General features: G+C 43.2%; 1 protein-coding gene and 1 long non-coding RNA gene across 6 annotated transcripts in view; one reads left to right on the top strand and one right to left on the bottom strand.

The window, feature by feature from the left end:
- prkcz (protein kinase C, zeta) overlaps positions 1–27,963 on the bottom strand; it is a 130,827-nt gene that overhangs the window by 33,322 nt on the left and 69,542 nt on the right. For all 5 annotated transcript variants that reach the window (XM_019349790.2, XM_005458774.4, XM_005458772.4 and 2 more), the window contains 6 exons: positions 23,282–23,367; positions 10,209–10,340; positions 8,338–8,428; positions 7,345–7,397; positions 7,022–7,216; positions 1,363–1,460 (listed from right to left, as the gene is read on the bottom strand). In XM_019349790.2, the coding sequence (XP_019205335.1) occupies positions 1,363–1,460; positions 7,022–7,216; positions 7,345–7,397; positions 8,338–8,428; positions 10,209–10,340; positions 23,282–23,367 (655 nt within the window). The remainder of the gene's footprint in view (positions 1–1,362; positions 1,461–7,021; positions 7,217–7,344; positions 7,398–8,337; positions 8,429–10,208; positions 10,341–23,281; positions 23,368–27,963) is intronic.
- Positions 8,440–11,256, top strand: LOC112843297 (uncharacterized). The gene is made up of 2 exons (XR_003215550.1): positions 8,440–9,182; positions 11,031–11,256. It is a non-coding gene; the product is annotated as an uncharacterized LOC112843297 (long non-coding RNA).

The following is a 27,963-nucleotide window of genomic DNA, read 5'->3' as shown; positions in this document are numbered from 1 at the left end:
ATGGTTGGATGAGCAAGTCATTCAGCTTCGTTTATGTAATAACACCTAAAGTGTTATTTAGATGATACTGTGGAGGACAAATGTGACACTGCATGTTGTATGCATGTCTTTATCCTGTCTTCCTTCTCTCACGCCAACCGGTCGCAGCAGATGGCCCCGCCCCTCCCTGAGCCTGGTTCTGCCGGAGGTTTCTTCCTGTTAAAAGGGAGTTTTTCCTTCCCACTGTCGCCAAAGTGCTTGCTCATAGGGGGTCATATGATTGTTGGGCTTTTCTCTGTATGTATTATTGTGGGGTCTAGCTTACAGTATAAAGCACCTTGAGGTGACTGTTGCTGTGATGTATAAATAAATTGAATGTATGAAAATGTCCTTATATAAATTTTGGACTTTGAACTTTTGGGGAAAGTTGTCAGTGTTTATTACAAATCATAAAAAAAATAATAGTAAAGTAAAAAAAAGTTCAGCTGTTTGATGTCACAGCTGTTGGTCATGTGATGCTTATGAAGGGCTGTTATGGATGCAGCCCTGCTGGGTTCAGCACTGTTTGAGGAAAACAGGCAACGTTTTCAAAACTTCTACTGTCAGCAAAATCCTGTGTGTGAACCGTGCCTTTAGTCCTCATCACATCATTAACAAGTTTTAATAGATCTGCAGAACTATTGAATGGAGCACATTACAAACCTGAGCCACGTTTATTTCCCAACTACAACAATGACCTCACCACAATGTCTAATCTCTTTCAATTCAGTACATTTAGACACACAATGTAAACCATGACACAAACTACAACTCATTTGAACTTTGACCTCGGTGCATGATGGAGCTCCTGGGCTGGGCTGGACACTGCACAGGTCACACAGAGTTGAATCAGTGTCAGAGTGCAGCGGCATTGTTGTTGTGACACAACCCTAATGACACACAACATTGTGCTTTCTTATTAAACACTGAGGCCCAGAAAGCAGTTCGAAGACTTCTCTAAGCAAAGTTAAAAAAGGGAGGAGCTTGAGGAAAACTGTCAACCTGTCTTCAGATATGTGTGGATCTACTCAGGAACAGCCTTCCTCTGTTTGTCAGGTCGCCTGAATCTGTGTTTTATTTTTAAACAACGGCTCAAAGCTAATTTTTATACTTCACAGCCATGAGCCACAGTTTACAGCTAATGTGTGCATGTAGTGATTGGAAGACGTACGACTAAATATGTATCTGTATGCTGGAACATATACTTTGGATCTGTGTGTTTTAATACAAAGTTAGACGTTAAGCTTACTTCAGTATACTGAGGTGAGAACGGGTCATCGTCAAAGGAGTATTTAGTGAAAGGCACTGTGCCTGACAGCGCTCACAGTGTTATCATCCTCTTACCGACTTTCTGTCTGGAAACAGGAGTGGAGGCCGACTAAGAAGGGATTGGTCGAAGCCTGCTCAAAAACATGCTTCTCTGTCTGCACCCAGTCAATATCCTGCAGAGATGAGACAGACACAGCATGAAAGAAAGATAATGTAGGAACAATTGGTTTGTCAGTAGGTTTTCTCAGACAGATCGATGGAGATACATCAGGTCACTGCTGTCACTGGTTTGAACAGCCCCCACACACAGAATGGGAGATTAACGGAGTGCAAGCCATGAACTCGGAAAACAGAAGAGCTCTCTATTGTCCCTTAACACGATGGCAGGTTTAAGGCACTTGAACCACAGTGGCTTACATTCACTTCTCAAAGTCCACGTTTTACCTACAGTTTGTGATTTTGGACTAAAATACTGCCAATAGTAAGTGACATTATAACAGGTATGCAGTCTGAAGTGTTTGCTACAAAGTTTCACGTTATTTTGTGACATCAGCATCTCATCGTATCCAAGCCTTTATACTGAATCGCCTTTCTAAATCAGGTGTCACAAAATAACAGCTGAAAGCACTCCAACTCCCAGAAGTTCTTCAGAGTACCCAGGATGTCATGGATGCTGCTCAGTGCTTAGCCTACAGCGAGGACTCTTTATCCGGAGCTAAAGCATCATTAAACTGTGATCAGGTGTGTGTACATTGTGCCATGATACAAAATTTCTTTTGGTCAAGTCATTACTGCATCCAACCATTATTATTATTGTTATTATGCAAAATAAATCAAAGTAACACATCTGACATTTCAGATTATTTGACTTTCAGTGGAATCACCTTCCTGCTGTCCTTGGATTGTTGTTTGTAGAGAAAGTGAAACTTTGTCATGGAATAAAACGTGTCCATGTGGGACAACGTGAGCTGGTCAGCTGATGGATGATGCTGTAGTTATAGGACGCCTGTCCTCGGCCTATATGTTGAGCAATATTGCCATCTAGTGGACTTTCATCACACAACCACAGCACAGTCAGTAGGCTTCACCATTCTTCTTTATCCAGGCCTATCTCACCTCCTTACCAATCTCTCTCTGTCTTTCTTTTAACATATGTTCCAGCTATGATGTTCTAGGACTACCTGATGGCTTTTGAGGCAGAGAAGTCACAGAGTCTAAAGAACGTGATCAGAGTCTGTTAACTTCAGCTAAGCTTTGAGTTATCAGATCAGCAAGCCAGACGAGTCAAGAGCAAGAAATGGAATCTGAGTAACACAGAAAACAGAGCTGACTCAAAGTACAGGGAGTGCAGAATTATTAGGCAAATGAGTATTTTGTCCACATCATCCTCTTCATGCATGTTTTCTTACTCCAAGCTGTATAGGCTCGAAAGCCTACTACCAATTAAGCATATTAGGTGATGTGCATCTCTGTAATGAGAAGGGGTGTGGTCTAATGACATCAACACCCTATATCAGGTGTGCATAATTATTAGGCAACTTCTTTTCCTTTGGCAAAATGGGTCAAAAGAAGGACTTGACAGGCTCAGAAAAGTCAAAAATAGTGAGATATCTTGCAGAGGGATGCAGCAGTCTTAAAATTGCAAAGCTTCTGAAGCGTGATCATCGAACAATCAAGCGTTTCATTCAAAATAGTCAACAGGGTCGCAAGAAGCGTGTGGAAAAACCAAGGCGCAAAATAACTGCCCATGAACTGAGAAAAGTCAAGCGTGCAGCTGCCAAGATGCCACTTGCCACCAGTTTGGCCATATTTCAGAGCTGCAACATCACTGGAGTGCCCAAAAGCACAAGGTGTGCAATACTCAGAGACATGGCCAAGGTAAGAAAGGCTGAAAGACGACCACCACTGAACAAGACACACAAGCTGAAACGTCAAGACTGGGCCAAGAAATATCTCAAGACTGATTTTTCTAAGGTTTTATGGACTGATGAAATGAGAGTGAGTCTTGATGGGCCAGATGGATGGGCCCGTGGCTGGATTGGTAAAGGGCAGAGAGCTCCAGTCCCACTCAGACGCCAGCAAGGTGGAGGTGGAGTACTGGTTTGGGCTGGTATCATCAAAGATGAGCTTGTGGGGCCTTTTCGGGTTGAGGATGGAGTCAAGCTCAACTCCCAGTCCTACTGCCAGTTTCTGGAAGACACCTTCTTCAAGCAGTGGTACAGGAAGAAGTCTGCATCCTTCAAGAAAAACATGATTTTCATGCAGGACAATGCTCCATCACACGCGTCCAAGTACTCCACAGCGTGGCTGGCAAGAAAGGGTATAAAAGAAGAAAAACTAATGACATGGCCTCCTTGTTCACCTGATCTGAACCCCATTGAGAACCTGTGGTCCATCATCAAATGTGAGATTTACAAGGAGGGAAAACAGTACACCTCTCTGAACAGTGTCTGGGAGGCTGTGGTTGCTGCTGCACGCAATGTTGATGGTGAACAGATCAAAACACTGACAGAATCCATGGATGGCAGGCTTTTGAGTGTCCTTGCAAAGAAAGGTGGCTATATTGGTCGCTGATTTGTTTTGGTTTTGTTTTTGAATGTCAGAAATGTATATTTGTGAATGTGGAGATGTTATATTGGTTTCAGTGGTAAAAATAAATCATTGAAATGGGTATATATTTGTTTTTTGTTAAGTTGCCTAATAATTATGCACAGTAATAGTCACCTGCACACACAGATATCCCCCTAAAATAGCTCAAACTAAAAACAAACTAAAAACTACTTCCAAAAACATTCAGCTTTGATATTAATGAGTTTTTTGGGTTCATTGAGAACATGGTTGTTGTTCAATAATAAAATTATTCCTCAAAAATACAACTTGCCTAATAATTCTGCACTCCCTGTATTTCAAACTAATTCACTGATTCTTATTCTATCCACAATCCACCCACAGCTGAGAAGTCACGTGCTGTTTCTAAGGGGTTTGATTGGTCCTGGAGGACAGGGAGCTGTCAATACTGCTAACATACCATACAGACAGACTCTGTGTGACAGACACTTTCAAAGAAAGCTGCAGGTCTGGGTGTCACTCGTCGAAAATGAAAAGACACGTTTGGCTCTTGTAATGCTTCTGTTTCTGTGAATATAACATGTTTTTGCCTGTGGAACATTATTTATGCAGACTTTAACCATTTTGAAATCAGTCTGACATCATGTTCATGTGGTTATTCATCCCTGCAAAGAGGATGTTACACCCGGATTTCATCTGCTGCTTTCAGTCACCCACTCATTTCTTTCTCCTCAGGAGCTCTGTGCCACCTCCACTCCATATTTCCCCTTCTTTGTTCCATTTCCTTCCAGTCTCTGGCTCAGTTCCATTCACTTCCTTTAGCCAATCCTGATTCTCATATTTTCATACATCCCCACTGTTTCATCGTCACCCTTCACTTCCAACTTTTACCCTCCTCTCTCCTCTGAATATTGACCTATTACATAGTCTAGTGCTCCTAAATCTCTCTGGAGCTATGCTGTCTCCATGCAAGCTCAAAACAACGAAACAGACGGCGTGCAAAACCAGCTGCCCTCTAAGTATTAGAGAAAATATATACAGAAGCATTGAAAATTCCCCACATTCTCAATGAAACATGTCCTACTGTCCACCACTGGTCCAGTTCAACCCTACATGTAAGACAGAAAAAAGCAGTCCGTGGCTGGGATGTGCCACTTTGAGGAGGCAACGTCACAGATCCTGACATCATCTGTGTATGTGGACTTCAGTGGAAATCACTGGGTGCTGAAGCTGCTGTTTACACACTTTTATACAAGAATTTACTAATGCCTACCAAATCTGTTCCAAGGTATTTCAAAACGAAAACGGCAACAACTGTCTCCACATAGGCTGATTTGTAGAGTTATATCCCCTCCTGAAGGCAAACATTACACTTCTCAGTCTTTGTGCTTAGAAATCTTTAAACCTTCAGTGTTTTAGTGTTTGTAGTTTCCTTCTCTTGTTTGTCTTTTACGCTTGCAGATGTGGTGGTTGCTGTTCTCAGTCAGTTGTTCTGGACTGTTACAACACATTAAAGATAGATGAAGCCTCCAGGTCTGAAAACTCACAGCTGTATAAATCCTGCATTCTTTCTAATGTCCAGCAGGGGGTTGTAAAACTAATTGTACAGAAGTCAGTGAGAAACACACTAATTCTGATGTTTTCAATCACTAACTCAGTCTTCTGTATAACACGAGGTGGTCACTTTGTAAATTTAGGCCTCATTTGAAGAGAAAATTAAAAGAGCACGGTTTAGCTGTTATTGACGATTCAATGGTCCACTATCAGACACCTGGTGCTTCACAGATGCTAAGGTTGTATTCCTTCAGCATCATCTGTACTCAAGTATTTGCCAGCATCAGCATCATGTATATACAAACTGGTAAAAGCAGTGTACAGTATTTAGGGAAGACACGTGTAGAGCAGCACTGATGTTCATGGACGGTATAAATGCTGTCCATGAACAATGTTGAAATTATGTACTCGTCATCTTTGGACTTTGTATTGTCAGACCTCAGTGGGATGCTGCACAAGAAGCTTGTTGTTGTAAAGCATATATTTTATACAATATTTGATCCTCTACAATAAATGGAGGATTCAGGCTCTCACAGACTGGCTGTGTGCCACATATAATACTCCTACTGTTTACAAAGCACACAGAAACCCATGGGAAGACCAACAAATGTCAACAAATGTCAGCCTCCATAAGGCTGGAATGCAGCTGGATAGTGTAGTGGTAAGCCTACACACCTTTGGCGCAGGGGTCGCAAGTTTGATTCCCACCCGGTATCCAGTAAAGGTCCTGGCTAGACATGCTAAAACCAGGCCCTGGAATGGCACGGCTATGTGTGCAGCCGGTCCGCAGCTTGGACACAAGCATTTCACTACATGCTGTACTGTGTCAAATAAAGGTTGTTTGTTTGTGGAATGGGCTGAATTTATCATGACAAAGGTGGTGGATCAGCCCTAAACTTGTTAATGATCTAAAGGCAGCTGGCACCACAGTCACCAAGAACACCACTGGTAACACAACACACTGCCATGACCTGAAGTCCTGCAGCAAAGTCACCCTTCAAAAGAAGGCACGTGTCATCTTAAATTTGTCAGGGAAGATCTCAATAATTCAGAGAAAGCTTAGGAGAGAGTGCTGCGGACAGATGAAACAAAGAAATGAGGCTTTTGGCATCAACCCGACCTGCGGTGTTTTGGAGGGAAGAGAAGAGAAGTGCTGAGTATGAACCAAAGAACACCAACCCCATCCTCAAGCACACAGGTGGAAAGATTATGCCTTGGATTGGGACATATTGATGGGGCCGTTACCTCCTCTCCTCAGACAGAACACTCAGGACGGGTCATGGATGGGTCTTCTAGCGTGACAGTTCAAACATGCTGCCAAGGCAACAACAAAGAAGTGTCTAAAGGAAACGCACATTAAGGTCATGAATTGGCTTAGCCAGATTCCAGACATTAACTCTTAATTAAAAACCTGTGGAGGGAGGTGAAGCTTCACGCTGCCAAGTGGCAGGATTTCAAGAGTTTCTATAGAGAGGAGTGTGCTAAAATGCCTCCTGAGATGTGTGCAAACCTGGTGACCAGCTACAAGAAACCTATTACTGCTAACGAGTACTAAGTCATGTGGTTCTAGGGGCTTAAATACTACACTCAGAGTTTCTCCGGGTGCTCTCACCTCGTCGTCATGGACCAGCTCCTTTTTCACCACCTTCATGGCGTACATCTGCTCATTCTTCTTTAGCCGCACCAGCAGAACTTTGGCATAGCTGCCACGTCCTATTACTCGAATCAGGTCAAAGTCACCCAGCCCGAGAACCAGTCCCTGGGATATCTTAATGCCATCGATGCCATCAACTACTGCTTTGACGTCCTACAGGGGCAGAGGTCAGAATAGCATCAGTAGCATAGTTTATGTAGAAGAATGACCGCACAGTCATTTTCAAAATGATGGACAGCTTTTACATTATCAGCATATTATCCTTAATGAGTCTGTCTTACCTCTGTCTCGTCTTCTGCTTTGTTCACTGCACAGTTGTGTGGTAAAAACGGTACTGCAAAACACAGATCCACACCAAACTATGACCATCTGGAGACCGTCACAAATGCTTTCTTTTCCTCAGCCAGCAGAGGGAGGCAGAGCACACAAAATTAAGACTACTGTTCTTACCAAACTAGGCTAATCCACAAGGGGTCCCAGAGCATCACATGGGCACAAGTTTACACATAAGCATCTCAGAGTTACATAAGTGATGACAGCGAATGAGAAGTGAAGAGACCAGACCCACCGGTCCGAGCAGCAACTCTGGTAATCATTTCTTTGGTAACTTCTAAAATTACAGCGAGGGCCACTGAGGGCTCCTCGGTTATAAATTGTACAAATACCTGTCGTTTAACGCAACACTAAAGAAAATGGTGTAGTGGGGGACATCTCTGTAGAGAAAAGCACTCTTCTTTATTTTTTATTCACTCTCAAATTTAAAAGAGTTTGTGTACTTTCAAAGAGATGTTGTCACCCTGTTTATCCACAGATATCACTGTTTACTCTGAGATAAACTCAAATGCATTCTTATGCTAAATATTTGTGGTCATTTCAAACAAAATTACACTCTATTGTATTTTATTGTAACATATTTCTTAGGGCCCACCCAACGGTCAGTTCACCGCCTACTAAGGACCACAGAAGACATCAGAAAACTGTGAGAAGTATTAAATGTCTTATATATTAGAGTCCAAACAGTCCAGGACTTGAATACAATCAGACTGGGACATGTGAGTAGTTCACAGTTTCTAGACTTGCATGCATTGGGTTTGGATGCTGTGTCCAGGATCCCGTCACGCTCTCTGCTGACTCATGTCTCATAAAAATGTAGCAGAGTTCAGAGTTTCCCTTTTTCATCTGGATCTCAAAGAAACCTGCACTCATACAACTATAAGCTTCTCGTTATAGCTTTCTTAGGTAACTCAGTGACATATAAAAGAAATGCATCTTACTCCCATCTGTGTCCTCTGTGTCATCCAGCGGAAGGTCCACCTCGGCACTCTGGGCATCTGAAGGGGGCTTCTGTGATGGCATGACTGGATCCTGAAGAAACGATTTCAGATATTCACCTACATTTCTTTGCAACATGCCCTATCAGATATCCCGTCATGGCTGTGCAGTCCTGGATGAGTGGATGATGGATCATGTTTACGCTCAGGACGACATCTGTATTTCAGCTCATGTGGAGAAATGTTGTTGCTCTAATGAAGTGTGGGGGTTCTCCAGAAAAGGGATTTAATCTTATCCAGGAAAAAAGGCAGTGAAGATAGCAGCACAGTCGCAGAGCACATACTCCATTGACTGCATTGATTTTCTGCTCAGGATTTGGGTCTTTGAGGTCAAAATTTTGGATCTTTCTGTTTGGCCAGACGCTTGCCTAGCGCTCTAATGGACTGATTACATGGAACACACTGGTCTGTGGTCACGCCGTCCTTATTTTCTATCAGTTAGGATATTGCTATATTGCTGGTCTTTGAAGAAAGACCAGCGGTTGCATGATTTTGCTCATTTCCTTTGCTGTAGCTTGTTGTTTCCCAGCTGTTTCAGAGCCATTTTAATTCCTTTTTATAAACTGCTTCACTGATAAGATAAGAAGGAAGACATCACTACGTGGATACCTGACTTGATCTTTGAATCTCATGTTAAGCAGCACACATACCAAACACAAGTACATTTTAAAGACATTTTTGAAAAACTGTTGTGTTTTGTTGTTGCTTCTGTGCAGATCCTGTGTGGTTCCACTTGATGCTGAGGTCTACAGGCCTGAAAGGTGTTACTGTGAAGCAAGATTAGCAAGGTATGCTGAGCCCAAAGCAAGAGGTTTCAGTTTCACTCGCTTCATTTACACTGAGAGCCAGCCCTGACTCAGAATCACACAAAGACCTAAATGCACCTTTTGAGGATCATCATCAGTTTAACATATACAGTTTTAGAGCTCTAATATATTAACCTGATATTTAAAACAACAACTTGTTATACTGTTTCCAGCGTCGCTCTGACACTGTGTTCACTCTGATTGGAAAGGAGATTTAATGTTCCCAAATGCATTCTGATTGGTTGGGAGGGACTTTGATGCCTTATAGAATAGAATAGAATAGAATAGAATAGAATTCAACTTTATTGTCATTGCACATGTCACAGGTACAGGGCAACGAAATGCAGTTTGCATCCATCCAGAAGTGCTTTAGCCGTGATATAGATATATTACAATATATATTAGCAATAATATAGATGTGTAAGTATATTACAGAAATGGGTCTATTATGGTATGTTATAATGTACACGGTGTGAAGTATGTTATGAATATGCTATAACTATAAGTATGTACAGGCTGTAATAAGTACAAGCTATGTACAGGCTATGAACAAGATATAAATATGAAAAACTATACAGAAATATGAGATACATACAGTAGCTGTTCAACAATCCCTGCTATGGCATCCACCTTAATGTTTGACAACAGCTTGAGAACATAATTCGTCCCATCAGTAACACTGACCAGCTAACTTTTGCTCATCTACCTTATTAGCCTACTGCTAACAAATTAAAGAGAGATTAAACAACAGGGCCAGTGTAGCAGCTGCTCTCTATCCACCTATGACCAAAGAAGGGTCAATCATTGAGTGCACCTAAGGTTAAACATTATTCTTTGCATGTCCACAGTTTACACACGCCCCTCATTGATATGAGTGTCATGGTAATTTGGGGCTTTTAATGGTTTCTTTGAACAGTTCTTTGTCCAGAGAGGGAAAAGGCTATCCCAATGATCCATGCAGACAACATGAGTCTCTGTGCTATTTAATGGGCATAATAACATACTCACCATAAGCCTTTGGCAGGTCTGAGGGATGAGTCTGTGACAGCGCTTATGGACCAGCAGTTTGCAGTTGATACACTTGTAGCCCTGACTGCCCAGCCCCCATATCCTTTCACTACAGTGGGCACAGTAGGCTTTCTGTAAGACAAAAACATGCACCCTTTTTAACAAGCTGAACATATATGTCAAAGTCAAACTGTAACACTACAGGACGGACAATGAGACTCTTCATCGTTTAAATGAGGAGTCTCATTTTCATAGTTAGCTTTTATGGCTGGATAGCACAAAACACAGCTGCAAACATCCACATTTGTAATCAGTATATTACATAACTTTAATACAATTATTATCATGACAGAATAAATACACATTGTGCATTTATAACAGAGAAAATTAAAAGAAATTTTCAACAATAGAACTCTGTCTTCATAAACAAGACAGTGACCGTGCTGACAATGTATGATTTACACACACACACACACACACACACACACGCATACATACATATGTGTGTATATATATATATATATATATATATATATATATATATATATATATATATATATGTATGTGTATATATATATATATATATATATATATATATATATATATGTACACACACACATACATACACACGCAAGTCTGAGTTTCAGCTGTGAAGAGAAGACTTTGAGCTGCAGGTTTGACAGGATGAGTTGCAGCAAGAAAGCCAGACGTCAGAATAAGACACAGAGGTTTGTCTGGGCCATGAAACACTGCCATTGGACTACTGAAGACTGGAAAACTAGACTGATAAATCAACATATTTGTCCTCGGTTCATCACACAGGATCTTTGTTCGCCATGGAGTAGGTGAAAGGATGATTCCACAGTGTGTGGCATCGACTGTCAAACATGGAGGAGGAAGTTTGACGGTCTGGGGTTGTTTGCTGATCCAGGGTCGGTGACTCGTACACAGTGAGACGCTCCCTGAACCAAAACAGCTACCACAGCTTTCTGCAGCTCCATGCAGCACCCTCTGGTATGCACCTAGTTGGTCAGGGGTTCATCCTACAGCAAGATAATGACCCAAAACATAAGTCCAAGCTGTGCCAGAACTACCAGAGGAACAAAGAACAAGATGGTGAGTTTGGAAACATGGAGTGTCCAGCACAGTCTCCAGACTTAAACCCCATTGAGCTGGTTTGGGATGAACTGGACAGAAGAGTGAAAGCAAAGCAACCTACAAGGTCCACATTTATGGGAACTTCTGCTACAGATATGGGAGAATATTTGATTCTATTGTAGAAAGAATGTCACGGCTGTGTTCAGCTGTTACATCTGCCAAAGGAGGCTACTCTGATGAGTCAGAGTTTAGAATACACTTTGGTCTATAAACTGATTCCATGATTTCTTTTTTAACTCCAATTACTTATTTGTACTATGCTTTCATTTCAGAGTGCAATGAGACATTAAACTGCATCATTTTCAATAAACAACTGGAAAATTTGGGGTTTTCTTAAACTTCTGACCCATAGTGTGTATACACATACACATTACATTTCCAGAACGTGTTTAAAATAAAACCGTGTGTATACAGTGTGACATGCAGTTAAATCAACCACAGACACTACATCACGCTGAAAATATGGATTTGTAATGTTAATAATACCATCAACGGCGCTGCTGTGGAGAGAGTGAGCAGCTTCCGCTTCCTTGGTGTACATCTGGCTGAGGATCTTACGTGGTCGGTACACACAAACAAAACAGTGAAGAAGGCGCAGCAGCGCCTCTTCTTTCTCAGGAGACTGAAAAGATTTGGCATGAGCCCCCGCATCCTCAGGACCTTCTATCGCTGTGCCATTGAGAGCATCCTCACTGGATGCATCACCACCTGGTATGGCAACTGCACCGCTTACAACCGCAAAGCTCTCCAGAGAGTAGTGCGGTGCTCTGAACGGATAATTGGAGGTGAGCTTCCCTCCCTCCAGGACATCTACAGGAAGCGGTGTCTGAGGAAAGCGGGAAGGATCATCAAGGACTCCAGTCACCCCAGCCATAAACTCTTCAGACTACTTCCATCAGGAAGGAGGTTCTGCAGCATCCGGTCCTGTACCAGCAGACTGAGAGACAGCTTTTTCCACCAGGCCATCAGACTGCTGAACACGTCATAGACACCTCACCCACATTCAACAACATTATGCACTCCACACTGTATATAAATGCCACTTGTTTTGCACATGTCTCAACTACCAACCTCTGTATATTTCATATATTTTATTTTATTGTTTAATCTATTTAATTTGTAAAATATGTATATACACACACACACACGTAAAAAAACAAAAAAACAAAAACATATTTAGTATACACATCCAGTAATGCATACACTCTTATATTGTACATATATTTATTACACTCAGATTTAGCCATTCTTATATTTTGCTTGTTTTACGTTGTTGTATTTTTGCACAACTCTGTTGCTTGAGAAGCTCGCACACAAGAATTTCACTCGCATGTACTGTACCAGCGTACCTGCACATGTGACGTGACAATAAAAGTGATTTGATTTTAATATGATAGATTTCTGACTGGACTGCACAACCTCAGCCTCATCTTTTATGTACGTGTCTCTAACTCAGACTTGTCCTTTCTCCTTGTGTCCTCGGCCAGGCCAAGGCTTATTATAAGTTTACTCTGTTACATGAGTTGGTGTGGAGATAGTTCTTTCTGTGCAGTTGTACCAAAGCTGCTCGGTGTGCCTGGGCAGGCTGTCACCAAAGCGTCTCCCTGGGAAGTGAACACTTGAGATGCAGAGTGTGTGCTCGGCTGTACTGACATCATTGTAAAGAACAAAGTCCCAGTCAGTACTCAGACTTCAAAGGCCTCTTTCAGTCCTGTTACTCTAACAGTAAACAGAGTTAAAGCACAAACTTTCACCCAGCCTGACAGCGATGTCAAATCTAAGCCTCGGGTTCTTTTTAGGACTTTTTGGGTGATACAAATACCAACATGAGAATAATTACAGTTAGAGATGCACCTGTACGCTGACTGACATCAGCATAATCATACCCAAATAACTGACTGACATTTACACTGGTTAAATGATTAAATATTACATGGCCATGATGAGTGTGCGTACACGTCTGTACATGATAATACATGCAGTCTCCTTGAGACAGAATAGTGAAACACTGTAAAACTGACTAGCTGACTAAAGTTGTTTCTTTGGTGCATGAATGGCTCACCCCAAACGCTGTCCTTGACTTAGCTGGACCACATCTCACTGCTCTGAGCTGCTGCAGAGCACATACATGTGACTGTACGGGGTACCCTGGAGTATCAGGCTCCAGGACATTAGAGTACAGGAAGTGGTGTATTAGTGCACACCACTCATCTCATACTGACTCATACCACACCTCGGCCTCTGCCACTGTTAATGTGATAATCAACAATGTTTATGATGACTCATGAGTATTCTTGTCATCTACGTGGCAGTATGTGGTGTTTCCAAGACTCACGGAGGTCACCAGCTTTTAAGAACATGTAATAAACCAAACAGTGGAGCAGCCAGAATAAGCTGGGATACCAGACAGAAACCAGCACAGGGGAGAAGCATCTCTCAGGGCTGTGCTTGTCACATGGAGGTCCAGAGTCCTGCAGCTGCCTGCAGCTTCAGATTAAAGAGCAGAAGGTTCTTTATCGACTGATCCCAGCAGACAGTAGTACAGATCATACGAGTGCCGCACACTGACGGGCCTAATATTGCTGAGAAACGATGTGCTGAAAACTCATCAGAGCCAAACACCTGCACAGAATCAGGCCATTAGAACAGCAAAGCATCATTTACAGAATATAATGTGCCTCAGAAACCACCGTCCTTACTACTGTACTGTACTGAACTCCAGCATGGTACAGTTACAGGATGCCACATGTGCAAACAGACCAGTCAGAAACTTTCCTCACTACTAAACACTGCAAAACTGTTAAAGGTATTATAACAAAGAGGAAGTGATTGGCAACAGCAACTCAGCGACAAAGTGATATGGCACGTAAAACCACAGAGTGGGGTCAGAGGATGCAGAGGTCGCCCACTTCCTGCAGACCTCCAAACTTCCTGTGACCTCCATATTAGCTGACGAACAGGTTCATGGCTGAGCAGCTCCATCCAAGCCTCACACCACCAAGCTCAATGCAAAGCATTACAGAGCTCGCAGAAGCACCGAGTAACAAATGGTAACTGGTCTGATTCTTACAAAACGCTTTTCTACTCTCCCAGAGTGCTCAGTGCACCGTAATACAACATGCCACATTCACCCATCCAATTTCTTCTATGACTTTAAGTGCTTACTAACCCAAGGGAGACAGGACTCGACCACCAACCTGCCGATCAGTAGATGACCTGCTCTACCTCCTGAGCTACTTCTCCATCTGGCAATTTGATGGGCGAATATGAGTTTGATGGTTGCAATGAGAACGGTACTTATCTGACTACATGTGCCAGATTTTAGGTTCGGTGTAGGAGGTATTTTGGTGTGGGGTTGCGTTTCAGGAGCTGGGCTCAGCCCCAGAGTTTACTTTAAAGAAATGCTTCAGCATACCAAGACATCTTGGACAACTTCATGTTTCCATCTTTGTGGGAACAGTTTGGGGATGGCCTCTAAGACTGCACACCAGTGCACAAAGCAGCTCCATAAAGACATGACTGAGCTGACTGGCCTGCACAGAGTCCTGACCTCAACCCAAGATCCCATCCACCTTTGGGATGAATCAGAGCAGCGACTGCGAGCCACTCATGTGTTCTGTGTCTGACCTCACAGATTCTGGAAGAGTACTCAAAAATCCCATAAACACTCCTAAAGCTTCAACATTCCCACATGAAGTGAAACTGTTATAGCTGCAAAGGTTGGGCCAACATCGTATATGAAACCCTATGAATTAACAATGGGGTGTCACTCAAGTTCGTATGCATGTGAAGTCAGATGAATGAATACATTTGGCAAACCTGTGTCTGCCTGAAAATGGCTTTGGGTAAAGCCCAGTGCCTAACACCTCCAGGTCCTGTATATGGATGAGGTTCACTGAGGACACAAAGGTCAAAGCCGCACTGACAGAAACCATGAACTCTCTGTCCCACTCCTCATTACGCCCAGTCTGACGGATGTCACTGTGGGGAAAAAGACCAGGCTAGAAAGCTAAAGATACAATCTAATAAACTTCATCTGATTCTGATGACACATCTCTAACCAGCAGTCACAAACATGTCCCTCTCATGTTTGAGCTAGCATGATTTTGTTTTTTGCTTGTGTGGATCTTGTTCCATGAGAGGACGCTGTCAGTCATCCTCCAACGCCCGTCCTCATCACATGGGAAACGAGCTAAAGACAGCCCACTATGTCAGAGGGGAGAGAGCCACAAAGCAGCTTTGCCTCTGCAACATCAGACGGAGAGGGAGGGAGACAGATGTAAAGAGAGAGAGTGAGAGAAAGGAGGAGAAATTTGGCCTACTTCTACAACAACACAGTAACCAACCAGAATCCTGGGAGCTGGCATAGCAACAGTCACACAAGTCCCAGTCTGAGAGCCAGCTGCTTAACAATTCAGGCGCCTGCTGTTATGAATTTATGAAGGGAAACAGCAGGAACATCTCCTGACTTGATGTACATTTCCTAATGTGTCCAAGTCTGTAAATCTAAATATACACAACACTCATTACATGCCACAGCTGCAGTCTTTGCATCCTAAATTAGTTAAATGCCTGATTAAAGTGCACCAAATAGCCCATGAAGATTAAGTAAAACTAGAAATCTGAAGCTGTGTGTCACGTAGCCTTGTAGGGCTGGGCCATATTATACCGTTCACGGTAATACCGGTACAATGTTAGGCAATGATAAGAAAATGAAATATCGCGATAGAATATGGGTAAAACGCGCATGCGCAGTGCCTTTGTTTTCATACGCACATGGCCGAAAAAGCACGGCGGCAACGGAGAATGAGAAGGGGGAAAGCGGATTGTTGAGTGAAACGGATGAACCAGAATTGGTTTGTAAAAATGGTGCAACTTCAGTGATGTGGAACTGGTTTGGTGTTTGTCTGTCAGATACACAACAAAGCACATTTTTTTGTAGAACATGCAAGCAGCCATCGTTATTGCCGTATTTGTCGGACTAAGGTGTTCGTAAATCTGGGAGTAATCTGGGTCCTAAACTCCGTCCGCTTCAGGTCCCAAAGTCAAACGAACACTGCGGCACACTGAGAGTTACAAACTGTCTAAATTCTTTCATCTTTAATAAAATGATCAGCATTGCTGCTTTACCAGGTGTTTAACATCCAGGCATCCATGAAAACAGAATTTATTACATTTAACGGAGTTAGAAGTTAGCAGGAAGCTAGCAGAAGTTAGCTCGCTAGTTTCGCTAGTTACCTAAGCATGATATAGCATGTTCTGACTGAGAGATTTCTGAAACATTCAAACGTACAGCTCTGCTATCACTTCCAACATAAATGAAGACAGAAAACTAAACAGCAGTGACGTTTGTAGGGTTACTGAAGTTGGGCTAGCTGCTATATAATGATGTGCTACGTGATTGCTAGCAACACAGCTATGTTAGCATAGCATAAACACAGTAAAGCTGGAGGATGAACGCTAACACTTTTCCACTGGATAAAAGTTAACGTGAGGGTTCCCGATGGTTAGGGACAAATGCAATCGCATGGCAGGATGCTGTAAACGGACCAAACTTCAGTCAGGAGAACAACTGAGATAATCCATCCACAATACGAGGTTAGTCGTTAATATACTGTACTGCAACAACATGGGAATAGAGCAGCTGTGATAGAATACAGCATTAATGAATCAATGGTACAGAAGTGGAGGAAGCAAGAAGAATGAGATGAATAAAGTTTGATTTATCTGACTGCTTTGTTTTGCTTAATGCACGGGATTCCGTGCACCTTATGGTCCGAAAAATACGTATTTGACTTTTTTATTTGGCACACTGCAGTTTAATGTTGCAAAGCACCTCTTTTTAACTTCAGTAGATATTATACATGGTTATGCTCAGGATATGTCAGCCCATTTCTACTGGAAATGCCTTTTGGTTAAACTTTCAGCAAGGAATTTGCATTTGCACTGTTAAATGTTTATATAGCTTTAATGCACATAAAAAACAGCTGCTTGTTTAAGTGAAAATGAATGGATGGGTTTTTTGCGTTAGTAAAGTTGTGGAGTTGTATTTTGTCTCTCATCAGTTATATCGTCAGTTATATCGTTATCGCAAATTTTCAAATATATATCGTGATAAATATTTTTGGCCATATCGCCCTGCTCTATTGCCTCGTGTGTTCAGCTTTGGAAGCAATGGCAAGCCGAGCTCACAGAACATCTCAGGCGGGATGCTGCCAATATGTTGTCCCATCAAACTGATTTACCACATGTGGAAAAGACTTGAGTGGTGACAAACAGCGGGCACCTGGTGAATACAGGGAGTGCAGAATTATTAGGCAAATGAGTATTTTGTCCACATCATCCTCTTCATGCATGTTTTCTTACTCCAAGCTGTATAGGCTCGAAAGCCTACTACCAATTAAGCATATTAGGTGATGTGCATCTCTGTAATGAGAAGGGGTGTGGTCTAATGACATCAACACCCTATATCAGGTGTGCATAATTATTAGGCAACCTCCTTTCCTTTGGCAAAATGGGTCAAAAGAAGGACTTGACAGGCTCAGAAAAGTCAAAAATAGTGAGATATCTTGCAGAGGGATGCAGCAGTCTTAAAATTGCAAAGCTTCTGAAGCGTGATCATCGAACAATCAAGCGTTTCATTCAAAATAGTCAACAGGGTCGCAAGAAGCGTGTGGAAAAACCAAGGCGCAAAATAACTGCCCATGAACTGAGAAAAGTCAAGCGTGCAGCTGCCAAGATGCCACTTGCCACCAGTTTGGCCATATTTCAGAGCTGCAACATCACTGGAGTGCCCAAAAGCACAAGGTGTGCAATACTCAGAGACATGGCCAAGGTAAGAAAGGCTGAAAGACGACCACCACTGAACAAGACACACAAGCTGAAACGTCAAGACTGGGCCAAGAAATATCTCAAGACTGATTTTTCTAAGGTTTTATGGACTGATGAAATGAGAGTGAGTCTTGATGGGCCAGATGGATGGGCCCGTGGCTGGATTGGTAAAGGGCAGAGAGCTCCAGTCCCACTCAGACGCCAGCAAGGTGGAGGTGGAGTACTGGTTTGGGCTGGTATCATCAAAGATGAGCTTGTGGGGCCTTTTCGGGTTGAGGATGGAGTCAAGCTCAACTCCCAGTCCTACTGCCAGTTTCTGGAAGACACCTTCTTCAAGCAGTGGTACAGGAAGAAGTCTGCATCCTTCAAGAAAAACATGATTTTCATGCAGGACAATGCTCCATCACACGCGTCCAAGTACTCCACAGCGTGGCTGGCAAGAAAGGGTATAAAAGAAGAAAAACTAATGACATGGCCTCCTTGTTCACCTGATCTGAACCCCATTGAGAACCTGTGGTCCATCATCAAATGTGAGATTTACAAGGAGGGAAAACAGTACACCTCTCTGAACAGTGTCTGGGAGGCTGTGGTTGCTGCTGCACGCAATGTTGATGGTGAACAGATCAAAACACTGACAGGATCCATGGATGGCAGGCTTTTGAGTGTCCTTGCAAAGAAAGGTGGCTATATTGGTCGCTGATTTGTTTTTGTTTTGTTTTTGAATGTCAGAAATGTATATTTGTGAATGTGGAGATGTTATATTGGTTTCACTGGTAAAAATAAATCATTGAAATGGGTATATATTTGTTTTTTGTTAAGTTGCCTAATAATTATGCACAGTAATAGTCACCTGCACACACAGATATCCCCCTAAAATAGCTAAAACTAAAAACAAACTAAAAACTACTTCCAAAAACATTCAGCTTCGATATTAATGAGTTTTTTGGGTTCATTGAGAACATGGTTGTTGTTCAATAATAAAATTATTCCTCAAAAATACAACTTGCCTAATAATTCTGCACTCCCTGTATATGTGTGCAACGTAATGTTTGAGTTTGGCTTCTAATAAAGGTTTAATCTTGTCACCGTGGCATGATGGGTATTACTGTAAGAGCTGTGAAAAGAAAGTCACTGAAACCATTTTAGATTAAAGCTGCGATAAAAGTAAACGTGACTTGGTTCTGAATGTAGTGTGGGTTCTGTCTGTTCCCATCTTCACAGCTGTGTGGGTTCTCTGGGGGTACACCAGCTTCCTCTCACAGTGAAAGACACACATGTCAGGTTAACTGGTCATTCTGACACTGGCTGTAGTGAAAAATGGGAGCATGGCTGCTGTTTGCCTACCTAAGGTGGAACCCACCTCTGGTCCAGTGACGGGGGGAACGAATCTAGAGATTTGTGCCAAGAATCTGATGAAACCACTCTTCCAGCTTGTCTCTGTGGAACTTCCACAGGACCTGTTGTCCCTCATCAGGAGGTGGGGACATTTAGTCCATACGCTCCACAGAGGTCGCTGTACACTATCCTAACCACCTGATTGTGCCTCTCAGTCTACATCGTACCATCTTACATCCTGGAATTCTGTGCTGGATGGTCTCTGGAAGACCTGTGCACCATATCCCCACTATCATTACCATGGAAACCAGTGAGCTTATATATACCACTGCCACAGTAATGCCAGAAGCACTTGAGTGTAAGATAAAGCTAGAAATGCAGGCAGATGACGCCCCCTGTGGAGAAAAGCCCAGAACGCTGTCAGGCTGTTAACAGCTGAGTGTTCAGCTGTGGTGAACACTGGGCAACCCCCAGAGTTCAGCAGGATTACGACAGGAAACGACGGTGGATGGAATATTTCCTCCCAGGTCACTCTGCCATGTTGGTAGATCTGAGGGGTTTAGGGGAGTTTTCATTTCCACATCTGCTTTTCATTCTACGCAGCCAGGCAGGAGACCTGGCTCTGCTCATCCTCTCGTAAACCAGTGGCAGTTGTGTAGTGTCAAATTCATTGACAGTTCTTAGGGTTTGTTTTATACTAGCCGCCCTTTAAGAGTTACTGAACCCGTGTTTTGTCCCTGTGGTGAGTCTGGGTCTGGGTCCCAGGGTTTTGAGTTTCTGGACTTCGATTCGTAGATCCCATCGTACTGTTTCTACTTCCCTGTGTCAGCATGCTGTGTTCCTCATCTGTTGTTCCTAGTCTGTTACCTACAGGGTTTCCTGAGTGTATTCCTGGAATTCCCAGTGTTTCCCTTGGATGTTGAACTTTGTTTTGCCACTGTTTTGGATTTAATCTGCCTCAGTAATAAAGGTTCCACTTCATTTCTGCCAAGTTTGCCTCACAACTTTACACGTGGGTCCATTTTTTGGTAAATGGTAAATGGACTGGTTCTTATATAGCACTTTCCTACTCTGAGCACTCAAAGTGCTTTACACAACTTGTTCATTCACCCATTTACACAAGCACTTTTCTAGGTTTTCAGTGCTACCTAACTAACATTCATACACATTCACACTCCGATGAATGCATCAGAGTATAGAATCTTGCCCAAGGATGTTTGGCATGCAGACTGGAGCAGACTGGGATCGAACCAACAACCTTCCGGTTGTTGGCATAGTAAGTGACCTGAGCTACAGCCACCCCGTGCTTTCACACCTTCATGAAAGCACCGCCAAATTAATTCAATAAATATCCTGTAGAAATATAAAATCTAAATCATGGATATTCACTTTTAAAAAAGATGGGTTGTTCTTGTTCTATACTATAGCCAACTATCAGAGGGGCTCAGTGAGTGGGTCATCAGAGGTGTGCAGGGGAGGGCATGTCCACATAGGCAGCAAGGGCGGAGTGCATCTCCCCGCCTCCTTAGCAGTTTCTATTAGGGTAAGACGCTTTAGGCCCAGAGACTCTGGGTAACTGTTCCTGTTAAAGCTTCTGTACACTGTGGGGCAAGTCCTCCACCTTTATGTCATTCTTAGGACCTCAGTGCAAATATTAAATGTCCTGAATGAGAACATAATCAACATAATCAAGGCGGGGATTACATTTTCTCCTACAGATGTGGTATTTTAAGATGAAAACTGGTCTTATATGGATGTTCTTGTATAGGGAACAGTGAAACTGTACACGACAGCAGCATGAAGCAAACAGCAGCTGTCTCACTGTGATGCTAGTTGTTGTATACCTGTATACAGTTTATTTCTTCATTGAATAAGGCAGAGTGCATCAGTAATAATAACTCTGAGAGCCATAGTGCTGAGCCAGCATGCTGCCTGCACTCAGCTTATCCACTTTCTGGTCCACACATTAAGACCATCTCACTCCGAGCTGGATTACACACCAGAAAAACAAGCAGTGAGCACACAGCTTCAGCTCTGTCTGTGAAACTCGTGTGCACTGATTGGAGGGCGTTTACATTTCCTCTTCCTTAGGTCGTAGTGTCATGATCATTAGAGCTGTGCGATATGACCAAAATCTCATATCCCGATATTAAGACATCTATCGTCCGATAACGATATAAATCACAAAAATGTAACATTTTCTGTAAATTCTGTGAATGTCGGGCAGCTCGACTTGCGTGAAGTGTTTCCAGCTGGGCGTCGAGTGTTTTAACAGATGCATGAAACGATACATTTTTAGACATAGGTTGTAACAGCCGCCGTTTTCTTTGTGAGTATTTATTACACAGCGTGCTGCGGGGAAAAGCCTGTTCTAACGTTTGAGTCTAAGGTTTATTTTTTAGCACCTGGCGGCTCTTTTTTGCTTCTCATCCGTTAATACTCTGCATCTTTCACGTGATTCAGTTTATTTTGAAAAGTCTCAACAGGATCTTGAGCTTTATTGTGAAAGGTTTATGTGGAAAATAAACAAGCGGACACGAGGTGGTTTTACCGTCGTTGTTGCTAACCACAACGCATAAAAACAAGCGCTTGTCCTTCCGTAGTGTGGTTATATTAAATATAAGAGAAAGAGAACTTCATATACTTCAAATTCATATAGCCACTACAGTGACCATCAAAATAATGAAAAAATATTGCCGTAAACAGTTTATTTTGCGACACCACGAAACAAACAACAGCGTAAAATGAAACGATAGACGTTTTTCTATCGTCATCCCATATATATCGTTATATCGAACAGCCCTAATGATCATGGTCATATTGTCCTGACACAGGAACACCAAATATCATCCTCTGAACCACAGGGCTGGCCTCATTCATCCCCACTCTGAGGTCATGTTAGCTGAGGAAACATTAAATGGAAAACTATCCCACACAGAGACACCCACATGATTCCAGGTCTGTATGAGCTGAGATGAGGGAAACCAGCCACAACTAGGACACCGTGAATTATGCACCAATGTTCAAACAGCTTAGCTGTGAGGTGACTGGGTTACCCATCATTCATCATTTAAATGCAGGATGTTTATGACACAAACATACCAGTGTAACACACACACACTAAATCATGATATTTCTAAATAATTACCACACTAAAGTAACAGTTTCCCCAACTAAACCTTTTATTTTCACAGCTGCTCAGTAACAGACAGCCCATGTTAGAGCCTCCTGACACACGTCGCTCAGCAGCATCTTTCACTAACACCGCTGGTCTCTTCAGTTGTTAGCAGTTACAGTCTTTACTGTGTCTGCAGCAGCTGGGTGCTGTCATTCATCATCAGCATCGTTCAGGTGTCTACGTCAGACCCTGTAATGCTCAGGGTTAAACACACCTGAACAAAGCTGACCCGTCTGGAAGGATGCTCTTTGGACCCATGAGGCCAAAAATACAGCAGGACAAACAGCAACTGTCAGTATTTGGTGACTAAAACAATCTAATATACTTTTTTTCAGACAAGACAAAGCTGCTAACTGATGCTCTACCAGCTGCAACTACACACACACCTGTCGCCTCTGACTTGCTTCATATGTTGCTCAGCAAACTCCAGACGGGCACAGGGCACGTGTTCATATTCACAGCTACAGCAAAGGTTAACATTATATATCTCCAGTGGCTCAAATGACCCTGAGTGAGGCAGAGTGTTCTCCTCAGCTGGCAGTGAGCATTAGTAAGACCCGAGGACACTCACCCTGTTAAAGCGTTTGGCCTGGAAGAGATGTCCGTTCACTCGGTAGAGCTTCCTCCATCTTCTGGCCCCCCGTCGGTAGATCGATTCTAGGAGAGAGAGGAAACGGTTGAAGAGCAGTAGCATGATGAGGGACTAATTGAGAGAGGGGTGGGGCTAAGATAAAAGGAAAAAGTGATACAATCAGGTAAAAACTGAGGTAAAGGTCCAGGTTTCATGCACAACATCAGAGTTTGAGCGAGGGGGGAAGAGAAGCGTCGGGTTTCTCTACAGCAGTAAAAGCATGCGCACACTGCTCTGCCCTCTCCACTCCCTCCCTCACCACTCTTCAATCTCCTCCCTTCATTTTTCTTCCTCAGCACCTCCATCACTGCTTTTTTTAACTGATGAATAGACTCATCAGTGCCTTATAATTCCTTTTATTCAGACGACACTTTGAAGGTGGAGCTATTTATAACAGGACCGTGCAGTCAGCTAAAAATAAACTGCTGCTTCATTTACATGTGTGAGAGCTGCTGCTGTTGGAAACAATATTTAACATTATTACAAAGGCTTTCCTGGGCTCATCAATATCATGATCTTCTGAAACAATCCTATCACACACTGTTATTAATATTATCAGGCTCATTGAATGGAATGAAGAAGCACTATAAAGACTGCCGGTGATAGTGTTTGTGTTTCTTCTCTGCAGGATTATTTCATCACATTTCTGTCATGTGTGCTTCCATCCTTATGCATCACACCTACTGCACACAAAGGTGTTAATACTGGTCACTGAATGAGAAGTTGCAATCGGAGTCTCTCTCTCACAGAGAAACTCTTCTGGTATCCAAACTGGAGAACAACAACATGTCCTCACATCTGTAATCAAACCACCTGCTAACATTTACAACATAATGCATGAAACTGAGTCGTTTGGCCAGTTTTCTGGTTATAACATCAACAATATGAAGGAATAAAAAAAGAAACATTACAACCAGTTATAAAAACCCTGTTTATCAGTGCGATCTCTCCCTCTCCTACAACCCAAATCCTTTCTGATACACTCACTCAAACCAAGACTATTGCTACCTTATGAAAGAGGACTCCAACCCCAAACATGAAACCTGCTCAGCACAGACAAGGACTGCTACTATACCAGCCACTGCAGTGAGAGGGGTTATATGGATATGGGAACTATGGCTGAGAAGAAAGATCAAGAAGCACCGAGTAGCTCACTGCAATAACAGTAATAATAGAAGACAGCTACAGCACAGTGGGAACAACAGTATGGACCAAGCCCTGGGAGAACAGAGCAGAAGTGAACTGGTTAATGCACAGCCACCAATGACAGACGGCTCTACTGAGCTGAGGATGAAGACTGTGGTGAGACTCAGGCAGCCACCCAACAAAGAGCACAAAGCCCTCGTGCAGATACTTGCATATGCTGCCTCATACATCAAACACAGGCTCACAGCTCGGGCCAAGAGAGGCCTGTTCTCCAAAGACCCATCCAGGCTGCACTAACATCCAACAAGTGAATAATAGCAGAGAGCCAGACCCACTCCGAGCCAAAACTGTGCAACACTGGAGGAATATGTGGGAGAAAGAGGTGTCACACAGCACCAACATGGACCCAAGAGTAGACCACAGCAATCTCCCAGAGCACGAGCCAGCAGGCATCACAACAACAACCAAAAATGCACCCAACGAGTCTCTGTAATGAAGAGCAGGACCGCCGCAGCGCCCGACACGTTCCAAGCCTACTGCTAACGTCTGACCGAACTAACGGGACTCCATGATTGCCTGGCAGCAATAAGGGGGCTGCTAACAGCGGGTACTCATCCAGACTGGCTGACACAGAACCATCACGGTCATGAAGATACCCATAAGGGTACAACACTGTCAAACTACCAGGCAACTACTGTACCCGTCTCTATACAACATGGAAGCTCCTCTCAGGCATCACAGCACCAAGCTGAGGGTTAGGGGTGAGTCAATACATGAGCTCAGAAAGACTTTGGGAATAAGACTAGAGCTCTAACTTTCTGATCTGTGAGAAACTGGACACAACAATGTCGATCATAAGGCCTGATACTAAATTTAATACAAAACTGGCATCTTCAGGGTTTTTTCACCCACATATACATGTAATGTATGTCAGTCTGGCTCCACAGATTCAGTGGAAAAGGTCAAACCAGTCATGGCTGTGTGTGTTAAAGTCAGCGCCACCGTTAAACTGGCCGACATAGTCCATCATCACCGAGGATCACACTGCAGTTCAACAAAAACAGACACCTGCACCACCAGTTTGAGACCAGTCGTATTAGTATTGTTTCACTCACAGAATCTGTTTGTGAGATGCTCTTTCCTGAACATACGAGCCTATGGCTGCGAGCTGCAGGGTAACGATGTCAGACAGCACTGAGTGATAGACTAACTGCTGCTTGTGCACAAATCCACAACAGATCAGCTATTCTGATATTACCTTTACTCCTGTTTTAACCAAAAGTTTCTAAAAAAATACTGATTTCTGCAGAATCAAGCTCAAATATCATTTTCAGGCTATACTGATTTAGAAATGTGAAGACATCAGAATATATCATCTCATCCTCATACTTGGCTGAACACATTGATACCATAAAAAGTCACCATCCAGTCCTCACACTGACTTCCAAACTGGTGACATCATCGGGTTTAAGCCTTCAGTCACTGAAGCTTAAAAAATAAAGATGACACTGTTTCCACTGGCTGCTACACCATTCAACACGCTGTAGTGATTTTTACGATGGCTGAATTCACCATGAGTGTAACTAACTCATCAAAGTGTAAGTTGACAATTAGCATTACACGAGTTAATATTACCTGTGACCAGTTCATTAAAACAAAAGCAGAAATAAGCATGATTACACCCACAAAGCTGATGTGTCCCTGTCAGGTCAGATACCGTCTCACTGAAAAGGACAACACAACATTCATGTTCACTTCATTTCATTAAACCCAATCTTCTCAAAGACTTCACAGAGATGTTATTAAAGAGCATAGTGCTGAGCTGAGCAGCAGCACGTTGCACAGCCTCAGGTACAGCCTGATAAAGCTCCTGAAACAGAAATCAGTCAGTTATCAGGTCATCTGTGTGTGTCGCCCTCTGCAGTTTACTCCAACAACCCAGCACAACCACCAACCACAGTATGAACACAGACGTGGCTGAACTACATCAGGCATCACCATCTCCCCTCTCACTAATTATTCATTAGCTGCCCCGCTGCCCCCCCCCATCTGTACTAGTTTTTCAGTCTAGTTAGTTTCTCCAGTGATGGGTGTGGCCTAATGACGTCCTCCACTCACACATCTTTTGCCTCTGTTGCTATGGTAACCCCAGCCCACCATATATGCTCATGTTGTTATGAGGATGTCAGAACCTGTCAGTAAAGGCGCGCCCTGATGATAAATCTCTTCTTCACCGTGAATCTGAGTTCTACTCTGCGTCGTCTAAAGGACACGTCTGTACATTCTCATGTTTCTGAGTCCACTCTTGCAGCATCACTGTGTGTATAATATATAAAACAGTATCTGTGTTCATCAGGCTCAGATCCTCTACCACAGGCCAGGCAGTGTGAGGGATCCGTGCAACGTCTCAGTTCACCTCTGGAATCTGAAGGAACAGCTGCTCCAGTTTCGAGGTCCTGTTCCCAGAGGGACCACTTTGGACTTCACCTACAGCTGCTCCAGTTGTTCCTTCAGTCCCTGTTTTTCGGTGTAGATGTTAGTGAGGTGGATCAGTGAGTCATCCACAGGAGGCAGCTGATGGACACTCCACTCCTGAATCGATATCCTTATCCACCCTTAGTGCTGAGCTGACGCAGGGGGGTTGACACCTCTGCAGAGCAGCAGCTGGGACAGTGCATCACCTGAATATACTGCATGCATGTGCTGTTGCCTTGGAGCTGGCCTCCACGGTGCGTGCATGCTGTGCACATAGATAAAATGGGCACGCTGTAGTTATCATGGATGGTTGAGGTCAGCCACACAGAATTCCAATGTTTACTTTGAAATTCTGCAGGTCATCCATGTTTACAGGCTTAAAGCTATCTGATTGGCTGATTAATGAGTAGCTGGTGTACCTAACTTGCTTGCACGTCACTTTAAAGCGTGCAGTGTCGTGCGAGCCTCGTCCAAGCCGAAAATGAGCGCTTCATCTATATGCACATGGGAACCATAGAAACAAGGACTGAAATGCACCAAAGCACAACTAGCTTACTGGGCATTAAAGGCAAAACTAAAGTCACAGAGAGCTCATGTCACTGAAGTAGCACTGCTGTAGAGTGTCGCTGCCATGTTTAATGCACAAACAACAACAAGCTGTGGCTGCTTTGGGTCTTATTGAATATTTCAGTGTGTCTGTGTGAACCCAGGCTGTGGAGATCTGAATGAAAGCAGCACAAACAGGCCTCGCTCTTTAAGGGAGTCTGTGAACTCCCTTAAATCTTGTTAAGCCCTCCAAAGAAACAGTGCAGGTCTCTGAGAACCACTGCAGTGTGTTTCCATAGTTACCCACTATTTTCTTCTTACTGGTGGGTGAGGGAGATGGGGATGAGAAACCACATGCTAATGTGGGGAGAAGTGTGAGGACAGCTACGTGTGATTTAACACACAGCACATGCCCGCACTGCATGCGAAGTACAGTATGATTAAATCATTAAGTG

Source organism: Oreochromis niloticus, linkage group LG20, assembly GCF_001858045.2.
Source record: "Oreochromis niloticus isolate F11D_XX linkage group LG20, O_niloticus_UMD_NMBU, whole genome shotgun sequence".
Taxonomy (NCBI): domain Eukaryota; kingdom Metazoa; phylum Chordata; class Actinopteri; order Cichliformes; family Cichlidae; genus Oreochromis; species Oreochromis niloticus.
The sequence above is the reverse complement of the archived record's forward strand: the minus strand, read 5'-3'. Positions and strand labels throughout refer to the sequence as shown.